A 10,744-nucleotide genomic window follows, 5' to 3' on the forward strand; every position below is an offset into this window, starting at 1 on the left:
TCACGGAGGTTCTTCATTTAGCTAATAGCTAGGTTAAAAAGCTCACTGCTGTCTTCATCTAAATCAAACAAGGACCCACTCCAATTGCCTTTAGTTAGGTGGATAAAAGTGCTCTCAAAAACCACCCTTAACCCTTTTTTTCACATTTATTTATGTAGGTTTCCGCCTCTCAGACATAGCTACTACTACAGAACCTCCTCCCACGATGACTCCAGAGACTGTGGGGTATCTGCTCAACTTCAAAATAATCAATGTAAACCTAACCAACCCAGACCCGACGTCTTCGGCCTACCAAGCATTACAGAAAGACATTGCTGACAAGGTGAGAGACCACCTTTCAGAAGCCGTCTTGGCTGTTCCATCTGAGTTTCACACCAACTTCCAGGAACAGTTTGAGAAGTTTTAATTGTTGACCTTCAAAATGTGGACAAAGAAATTGTCAATGTTTCAAATTTCAACGAGCGCTGCTGTTGCCAGTCCTGACAGAGCCTGTGTGTTGTGTAACATAATTCATGAGAAGCTGCAGGATTTGTTATCTTAGAGGGGGGTCTCCATGCTTCTGAGCAATCACAAGACTGGATCACCTCTAAAAGAGACAAGGCGGAGGCCGTCTATTAAACCCAGCCTGTTGGCACCTGTACCTTAATGACCAAATTTAGGAGTAGGCACAAACTGATCCCAACATATGCAGGTGTAACCCACCAGTGAGTGTGCGACAGGTCCTCCTCCATGCCTGACCCACAGAATACATGAGTCTGTGACACCCCTACCTAGAGAAAGAGCAATGGATGCTCTTAACTCTGCAGGTTGTCCGTTCGATCGCTGGCGTGTTAACCAAGATGGCAGCCAATGATAATCTCTGTTGGTGATGGGATAAGATGAGAAGAAGGGCTGCCATGCTCAAAGTCAAGTTGGAGCCATGAGAACACGTACCACACGATGCCCGTTTCAAATATAAAATCAGTCACAGCTTCAACCATGTTAGGGTCTTTCTGCTGCCCTAAAGCATCAGGCACGAGGTCACCCCTTACTACTGGAAATATCTAATGGTGTGTTTCTTTCAGATTAACCAGCTGTACAAAAAGAGTGACCTTCAAGGCAGATTCCTGTACTGCAGCGTCACAGGCTTGAGGTTTGTGCTACGATTCAGTTTTCTTTATTAAAGTGCGCAGATGCTCATGCCTTTCCCTGGGTACCCTGCTCCCTTGCAGAATTCCTCTCTGCTCCAAAGTTTGACATGCAGTTTAATTCACGCCCTGTCTGAATAACTCACAGGAGCCACTCCCTGACTTCTTCATTCTCACGCACATGCCCAGGGTTTAAATATCAGGGATTAAAATCAGTAAAAGGCCTGAGGCCATGCACCATGCTGTAGCTGATCTCCCGAGGGGTCAGACTCTACTTCTGAGAGCGAGTCATGAACTCTGGCTATTAAGAGACAGATGAGCTGGAGATGGACTCCTTTCCAAGAACATGCCTGGGTTCAGCTCTGCCAGCCCCTGGATGTGCTGTTAGTGCCAACAGAACTGTCACCAAACTACCTGTTTCCTTACTTGGCATTTCATGCAATTAGCATTCTTCACAAAACTGGGGTCGTAAGGAAACTCAGGGGCTGGGTCACGAGACTCCCCACCCCTCTCACCTCCAGGGAACAGTCTGAATCTAGCCCGCATTGGTGGGGGACCAAAAGTCATTTGTATTCCATGGAGGGTCGGTGGCCCATGGGGAATGAACTGGGTGGTTCTTACTCTAGTTCCCACTAGATAAGTCTCCACATCAAACCCTTCCCAGGTATCCTTAACTGGGATTTTCAAAGGGAGTTAAGCACCCGACTCCCATTGACTTTCACGGGGATTTGAGCACCTCTAGGGCCCCTTTGAAAATCCCAGCGCTTGTTGGCAATCTCAGCAGAGGACAAGAATGGAATGGATCATAGAGATAAAACATCTCCTTTCTTTTAGCCCCCAGAGCTGGCCCCTACCGGTGTAGGAACACTGGTGTGAGACTTTGTAAGGGGAGCAGGTGGCTGGTCTGTGGATAAAGAGCAAATCTCGTGTCTCCAGGGCTGTATCCAGCACCAGCTTTCTGTAAAACCTCCATTAGCATGGCCCATAAAAAGGTGATCATCTGAGGGCTGATTTGTATAAGAGCCTTGACCTCTCTGCCCACAGGATTGGCTCTGTAGTGGTCGACTGCCACTGCTACTTCAAGCCAGCGCCCAACCGCAGCGAGGAGACCGTTCTAAGCGCCTTTCAGGACGGAACGAGGAATGCAAGCGCACAATGGCTGGGAGGCAGCTACCAGCTACAGGGAGCCAGCGTGAATGGTATGTAAGCCATATAGAAGAGCTGGCTGCCTAACTTTCATTCTGGGTAATCCAAATCCCCGCGGCAGATGAGAAAGTCTCTGCCTTTCTTCTCTTCCACCGAGAAGTCTCCACCTCCCTGGTCTGGGCCGGTGAATTCCCAGATCGCCTGTGCCCATTTTTTGGCCCATCCCGTTTGGCTCAATCCAACATGTCGGGTCCGCAGTGACCCACACAGTCTTTCATTGTTAGACAAGGGGAGGGGTAACTGAAACCGTTCATTGCGATTTCAGAAAGTTTGGATGTTTTGAATTTAAAAAAGGAGATACGAAATCCCCAAGGAACGACAGGACGGTTTTTAAACACTAGAGGACTGGGGCTTTCGAGGTGGATTAAGGGAGTTTGGCACCCAAATCCCACGGAAATTCAAATTCAGCTAATGCCTCCAGGCTCCTTCCAGGCTCCCCATCTTAACCCAGGACAGCTCTGGTCCAATGGGCCTTTGCCTGCTTCTCTTCACTGTATTTTTGACGGGTTTCTTTTCTTTCTTCTCAGTTTTGGAGCCAGTTATTAAGCCAGTCACTCAGCCGCCCGTCAGTGCTGTGCGAGAGACTTTCAGGTTAAACTTCACCATCACTAACCTCTTCTACTCGTCCGAACTGAAACAACCCAATTCAAATCCTCACCGACTGAACAAGCTGATGATTGAGCAAGCGGTAAAGTTCTAAGGGTTCTGCAAATGGGCCCCGATCCTGGTCCCGTGGGAATTTTGCTCTTGGTTTCTGTAACGGGGCGACGACTCACCGGCGTGGCGCCTCCTGCTGGTCGTCCAGGGAATTAACTCGTCAGCCTCCGAAGCGCCCTCTGCAGTCTCACATTGCCGCTGGCCCCCCATGTCCCTCCTGGACCCCGGTGTCCCTTCTCTCCGGGTTCTGCCCCCTGCAGTACCCCGCAGACTCGCTGGGCCTCCCCTCCCCAGGGAACCTCCAACCCCCTATCCCCACCTCACCTCAGTCTTGGGCTACTGCCAGTCACCATGTAGCCCCCGCTCACTGGGGCAGACTGCAGTGTAATTGCCACTCATCATTGGCAAGGAGGGTTTGGACCTGCTGCCTCTGCCTACCCTTGGGCTGCCCCTCCGCAACCCCCAGTACCTTCTCGGCCTTTAGCAAGGCCTGCAGCCTGGGGGTTTTCCAGGACGGAGCTCCCCAGCTCCTCTGGCCTTTCCACCAGCCCTACTCCACTTTAGGTACCCGGCTCAGCTCCCAGCAGCCAGGCCCATCCCTCTCAACCGCTAGAGAGAGACTGTCTCTTGGCTTCTGGCCCACAGCCCTCTTATAAGGGCCAGCTAGGCCCTCATTAAGCCAGCCACCGCTGTGGTCAGTGACCCACTCAACTTCCCCATCCATTCTTAATCCCTCTTACCTTGCTGCAGCCCTCTCCAGGGCTGCTTTCACCCTTTCAGGGCCGGAGCGGGGTGATCACCCTGCTATAGTTTCACCAGTACTCCTTTCTCTTGTTCAAATGTAATTTGATGCACTCCTATTTGTGCCCACATGGCAATCATTCTTTTTTCCTTTTCCACCCAGCTTGACAACATTTTCAGAAATAGCAGCGTCAAGAACTACTTCGCTGGCTGTTCAGTTGAAAGCTTTAGGTATGTCTCTTCCCGCGGGCTGTGTCACACAAGAATTGTTATTCTTTAAATTCCAACGAAATGTTTATTGAAAGTCTCACTCAGGAGCCTATGCTGGTTCATGTTATTTGAGGGTATTGCGTTCGTCTGTCTGCCCTAGCCCAAACCTCAGGGAGATGAATGGAGGGTGTTCACTGGAGGGAAAAGAAAATCACATTCACGCACGCTCATTTCGACATTGGTGAGGCCTCATCTGGAGTACTGTGTGCAGTTTTGGGCCCCACACTACAAGAAGGATGTGGAAAAATTGGAAAGAGTCCAGCTGAGGGCAACAAAAAATGATTAGGGGGCTGGAGCACATGAAAGGGGGTTCCAAAGAGAATGGATCTAGACTGTTCTCAGTGGTACCAGATGACAGAACAAGAAGCAATGGTCTCAAGTTGAAGTGGGGGAGGTTTAAGTTGGATACTAGGAAAAACTTTTTCACTAGGACGGTGGTGAAGCACTGGAATGGGTTACCTAGGGAGGTGGTGGAATCTCCTTCCTTAGAGGTTTTTAAGGTCAGGCTTGACAAAGCCCTGGCTGGGATGATTTAGTTGGGGATTGGTCCTGCTTTGAGCAGGGGGTTGGACTAGATGACCTCCTGAGGTCCCTTTCAACCCTGATATTCTATGATTCTATGATTTTTTTGCCTTGCCTCAAATGTTTCTGCAAATGCCAAAAAAGTGCTTTTATTTGTGCTGGGAAAGTCATTTTCATGCACAACTCATCTCTAGGCAAAAACAGATAATTTCACCCACATCTAAAACTCAAAATTAAGCAGCTTTGCAAAAGCGTAATGAAAATTGACCAGCCCAGGCACAAAACCCACTAACTCGCCCTTCTCCACAATCCCAGATGATAATTGGGGTGGGGCTGGGGGGAGAAGGCAAGAGTTTGACTTGTCCAGCAGAAAAATGACTTGTCCAGGGTGAATGGAATTTTGTAAGACTAACAGCAGCTCCTCCCTCTTTTTCTAAAAAGAGAGGTAACTTACAGGTGAAAACCGGCCTGCGGCTAATGAAACATTGCTCTGAGATCTGCATGAACACCGCCCTGACCTGTTTATCACCTTTTCCATTGACTTACATCCCTGTTTCACACTCCTGGTCTAGCTCACTTAGTACATTTCGGCATGCTCTGTCGCGTTCCTCCCCCTGCATCGATGGCTTGTGACTTGTCTTTTCCAGGCCCATCTCTGGGAAAACTTACACTGGTATTAATGCCATCTGCAAATTTATGCTGGACAGCACCTCCAGGGCCTTTCAAAGAGAAGAAGTGTATGAGGAGTTTAAACATCTCACCAACGGAGTCACTCAGCTGGGGGACAGCTACACGCTAGACAAGGATAGCTTGCTTGTTAATGGTGAGTGGCAGGGCCGAGCCCTGGAACCTAGAGCACATTGCTGTGGTTGAGGTTCTGCTGGCGTTTTTGAACCTGCTTTCTCGCTGTTCTCCTTTTCTTCACAAGTTCCTCTTTTCTTTCCAGATTATTCTCCTCTCAACACAATGGCAGGAGAGCCTGGTAGATCGGGTAAGTGTTTTTTGAGAAGCAATTCGCGTTAAAGGTACTGAACAGACGTTAAGCGTCAGAAAGTTAATAGGGAACATGCACAGACGTGGGGTTAGACTCACGTCTCCATGGCTTCGGGGACAAGAGTGTAGAGAACTGGGTCTCCCAGCAGGGAGCCAGCACTCAAGCCGGGGCAGTTAGAAACATGGATGAGTAGCAGGTGCAGATACCTTGGGGACAGCACAACTGTGACAGTTGTTCCAGTCACCATTTGGGCCTGTAAAACTCGACCTCGCCAATACTGGCAGCAAAAGAGCAATGAGCCTGGCCATGGTGAATCCATTACACACTTGGGACTCATGGGAAATCCACCCAGGACTACAGCTTATCCACCGAACAGCACACCCTGGGGAGGAGCAGCACCCACTTCCCCTGCACCACCAGGCTTCTCCTCGGACCTAGAGAGAGTCAGAGTTTGAGGCCAGAAGGGACCACCAGGTCATCTAGTCTGACTGCCTGTACATCACAGGCCACCAGCCGCACCTAGCTACCCCCCACCATGCCCACCAACCAGAATCAGATCCAAGTGTTACAGGCCTCAGGGGACTAACCTACTGCATGCCACAGACAGAGATGCACCGAGAGACCTGATCAATGGCGAAGAGGGGAGTTTGCTATCCAGGAACCATTCAGGCCTGGGCCTTTCTGCTGCAGCTGCCAACAGAGGGCCCAATTAGTGCCCGATGGAGCGATGTTTGACCGACGTGGACATTTTTGCACTAGAAACTCACAGGCCACTGCACATCCATCCCATGATTACGGCACTTAAATAAAGAGAAGTAACCCTGAAAAGACATAGGCAGCATTAAACATCAGCTTTTTTCCCCTCCCACATTTTCAAACCGCCCCTTTAAGTTGAGAAGTGCCCTTGAAATTTGGCCGTAGTCAGAATTCTGCCAAATCACCCGCCGGGCCTTGTGTGTAATCTTGTTTCTGACCCAAATGACTGTGAATTTAGAGAACTGTAATTCGTCCTTTTGTCCTTCCAGAGCTCCCATTCTGGGCCATAATCCTCATCTGCCTCTCGGCATTGCTTGGCTTGATTCTCCTCCTCCTCGTGTGTTTCTTGGTAAGTGGCCACTCTGCTGTCCTGCTGCCTCAGATTCACAGGTACCGTTGTGGCCCAGTGGCTGGAAAGAAGGGAATCGGGCATTCTGGCTGATTTAGACACATTGAAAGTAAATCCTACCAATGAATTAGTAAGCTAGGAGCAAATAGGGAACACAAGCGGGCTGGCAACACACAGGGGAAAACAATAAGCATTTTGGGCCAAATCCTCCCTGCTTTACTCGTGCGGCTTCCACTGGGACTGCTCCCATGAGCGAGGAGAGGAATATGACCCATTGAATACGTTATTAAGGAAGAAGGTTGAAGAGCATAAAGGAGGGATATGGAGAAAGCCAGGAAAGTAGAGGTAATGTCAACCCCCAGAAAGACCAGTGGCTTCTTTTTCTTGCTCTTCTTAAACACTCTCCCGTCCCTAAATCTCTGCAGAATGGTGAGGACACAGAGCTACTGAGTGCAGAAGGTTCAATAGCTTTACCCAAATGACCAGCTTCAGGAATTGCACTGAACACTTCCCATTCCAACTTCTTAGCAATAGGAAGAAAGCTGAAGTCCCCTGCCAGGGTCAGACTCCAGCTGCATCTCTGCTGCACAGGATGTGGATGGGTGGATCCTCTTCTAATCTCCCAACAGGGATACTACTGGGGGCCTGAGGGTAGGGAGGAAAGCGTCTCCTTTTTAGTGTCCTCTGTTCCCAGGGCTCTCACAACCCAAGCTGTGTATCCTGCTTTCCAGATAGGCCAACAAAGGTTGCAAAGAGAAAACTGGTTAATTGTACTCAGATGCTCAAGAAGGAAACAGCTGGCCATTCTGAACAGGGAACTTTGGAAAGGAGAGAGACTTAGGGCAGGTCTACACTACGGGGCTAAGTTGACCGGAGTTACGCAACTCCAGCTACGTGAATAATGGAGCTGGAGTCAACACACCTTAGGTCGACCTATTGCGGAGTCTACACCGCGCTGAGAATTTCTCCCATCCACTTACCTTATGCTTCTCGTTCTGGTGGAGTACCGGAGTAGACGAGACAGTGATCGGAGGTCGATTTAGCGGGTCTTCACTAGACCCGCTAAATCGACCCCCGGTGGATCGATCTCTGCATGTTGATCCCCCCCGTGGGGACAAACCCTTAGGGGCTGAAACTGGAGGCTCTGCCATGGATTGGCTTTGTGGCCTTGGGTCAGTTATTTTACCTCTCTGCCTCTGAGTCACATCATCTGTAAAATGAGGATAATATCTACCGACCTGGTAAAGCACTCTTAGGCCCTCAGAGGAAAGGTGATACAAAGGCTCACATTTCTCACATTAACGTTGCTTTCTTCCCACCAGATTGCCTTTTGTCTGAGAAGAAAGGAAGGCTTGTACGACGTCCAACAGAGCATATACGGGGTCTATTTCCCACACCTGGACATGAGAAAAATGCATTGACGAACGTATTGCCGAGACGAACTCCTTGCACTCAGAAGTGTCTCTTCTCACTGACTCATTCATCCACCAAGAGAGAAAAAATGTTTACAACTGCAGTAAAGAATGTTCTATTTTTCCCTTAGTAAATTATGATTAGCCCGAGACACATCTTTCCTTGTGGCCTTTATACAGAAAACCTTTGCACTGATCCCAGCAATTATTTTGTACTGTGGAAAACTGCCAGCAATGAAGATGTATTGGGGATAGATATTTATTTTTTTACGCACTGTGGGATTTTGAGCAAATGTTATACATCCAAAAAATAAAACAGAAAATGAAGTGAACGCTAGATGTATGCAGTCTACAGAGCTCCTCAGTGTTATGTAGTTTTTCTGAAGGGGGAGATTAAAATTATGCTCATTTATGGTGTTTTAGTTACTAACTATTGTAAATGAACAAACCCAAGAAAAAAGCACTTTAATTCTACTTTGTTTGTTTTCTGCTTTATCATTTAAAACATTATATGTGTATATATTTTAAACAAATGAAAAAAATAATTTTATATTTTAAATGATGCCAGGAGATTTTTATTTTTGGTTAAAGATGCATTGTTAAATATAATCCTTTGCGAATTTGTGAGACTGTTGTCCCACAGACTGCAATTCAGAAATAAAGTATCAGAAATCATTCCAATACGGCTGGGAGTTTATTTTAGTCAGCATCTTAAAAAAAAAAATCCCTTTGCGAGGCTCTCTTTGCTTTTGGCTGGGTGCCGAAGTGGCAGAGTAGTCTTTGGGGTGGGATCGAAGAAAAGATGCCCAAGTTTGGCCCTAAAGAAGCCTTGAAATAAATCCAATCAGTTTGGTCCTTCAGGGGCAGATTGTTATTAACAAGAGAGTTACTAGCATTTTCCCAGGATCACAAGCCCAAGTCAGCAGTGGCTGAAAGCAGATATTATCCGAGAGCTGTTTTTTGGTCTATGTAACACACATTGGTCCCTTCAAAAATCACCTTCAAATTAGCAGTACCGTTCCCTTTTGCTGGCAGTCTCAGTGGAGAAGCCAAGGACTGACCGGATCATGGAGACCGGATTCCTCTCTCACCTCTCAGAGATAATCTTGGCAGAACAAGATTGACACAGGCCAGGGCAAGATGGGGGAAACCAGCCTGGCTGTCATTCACGCTATAGAATCATAGAATATTAGGGTTGGAAGAGACCTCAGGAGGTCATCTAGTCCATCCCCCTGCTCAAAGCAGGACCAACACCAACTATCTCCGTTCTGTGGACAAACAGAGGTCTCCAGTCTCCAGGACTGTTGATCTGATACCTTTTCATCAGCCTGAAATTCACACATGAAAGTCTGCTTCCAAACGCATTCTCGCTGCAGGTACACATTTCATAGAGCCTGCTACAAAATAAACCCGGGGGCAGCAAACAACAGACACAATCATTATAGGCCACAAAAGGGGAACTGGGCTGAGAACACTCGTAAACAATGGAAGCAGGGGCTGTTACCACTTCACCGAACGCAACCCTGCTTTCGTGAGGAGGAGCATGTCTCATTTGCCCTCTGTGGGGCCACTCACTTCAGGCACACACCCACCCAAAGGCCTCAATTCAGCAAAGCACTTGGGCACATGTGCTGAAATCCCAGAGGGAAGAGGCTCTGTGTTTTGCTGAATAGGTCTGGGATTATTCCCATGTTTAGAACAAGTCCATTACAATTAAACCGATTCTCCCCAACCTTCCAGAAGCGCCTCCGTCATTCGCCTGCTGCTCTTCTCATCCGCCACAGTCACAGTGCCCCGAGAGCCAGGGCTCTACTGAGCAGCCTGGATGATCCATCCTAGATACGTATATGGCCCCATCACTGTCGTATGTGAGCTTCTCACAATCATTAATACAGTAGGACACCGTTTCTCTGACCCTCCATCAGCTGGCTCTCTGTATTAACCGATCAACCAGCGCACATGCGTCCAGAAGCAGGTGAGCTCTCCTGCACCTGCTAGAAAGCGCTGCAGCTTTGCACTTTCCCATCCTCTGGATTATCCAACCTGGTCCCGGTCCCAATTAAGTCGGATAAATGGGGTTCTGCTGTATATTTACCCTCACAATCACCCCTGTGAGGCAGGGAAGTGCAATTATCCCCATTTTACAGGAAGGGGATTGAGACACAGAACTCAAACCAGATTTGTAAAGGCCCAAGGTCACACAGGAAGTTTATGGTGGAGGAGGTCTCCCACCTCCTAGGCTAGTGCCCTAGCCCTGGGGCTGTTGCTCCTTTGACTAAAACACACCTCATACAAGGAGTCCAGTTCACTTTAATCAACAGGGAGCTGGCCACTGTATTTGTACAATTGGATTAATCAGGCCGACTCGTGGTCGCCTTTTTACTTGCAACTTTGAGGTCCTGATTCTCCATTGCCCTGTACCGAGTGCAGCCATTCACAGCAGTGCATTCACAGCCATCCCGAACTGGGAGCATTTTACACCCAAACTTTTCTCCGGTGCCACTGACCGAACAAATTCTAGGGAAACAGAAAATCAGCCGAGTCTTTCAGAACTAACTTCAAGCAAATAAAGATCCAATAAAAGATATTACCTCACCTACCCTGTCGCTCTCATATCCCGGAATCAACTCGGCTACAACAACAGTGCAAACATCAAACAAATGGCCATCAAACAAATGGCCATCAAACAAATGGCCATCAAACAACCCCT

General features: G+C 48.2%; 1 protein-coding gene across 1 annotated transcript in view; it reads left to right on the forward strand.

The window, feature by feature from the left end:
* LOC101935582 (mucin-16) overlaps positions 1-8,696 on the forward strand; it is a 56,019-nt gene extending 47,323 nt beyond the window's left edge. Inside the window, exons 66-74 of the mRNA XM_065578100.1 lie at positions 159-322; positions 1,065-1,132; positions 2,172-2,326; positions 2,861-3,021; positions 3,895-3,962; positions 5,171-5,346; positions 5,470-5,514; positions 6,543-6,622; positions 7,945-8,696. Coding sequence (XP_065434172.1) covers positions 159-322; positions 1,065-1,132; positions 2,172-2,326; positions 2,861-3,021; positions 3,895-3,962; positions 5,171-5,346; positions 5,470-5,514; positions 6,543-6,622; positions 7,945-8,043 — 1,016 coding nt within the window. The 3' untranslated portion in view covers positions 8,044-8,696. The remainder of the gene's footprint in view (positions 1-158; positions 323-1,064; positions 1,133-2,171; positions 2,327-2,860; positions 3,022-3,894; positions 3,963-5,170; positions 5,347-5,469; positions 5,515-6,542; positions 6,623-7,944) is intronic.
* The last annotated feature ends 2,048 nt before the right edge of the window (positions 8,697-10,744 follow it).

Source organism: Chrysemys picta, chromosome 25 (genome assembly GCF_011386835.1).
Source record: "Chrysemys picta bellii isolate R12L10 chromosome 25, ASM1138683v2, whole genome shotgun sequence".
Classification (NCBI taxonomy): domain Eukaryota; kingdom Metazoa; phylum Chordata; order Testudines; family Emydidae; genus Chrysemys; species Chrysemys picta.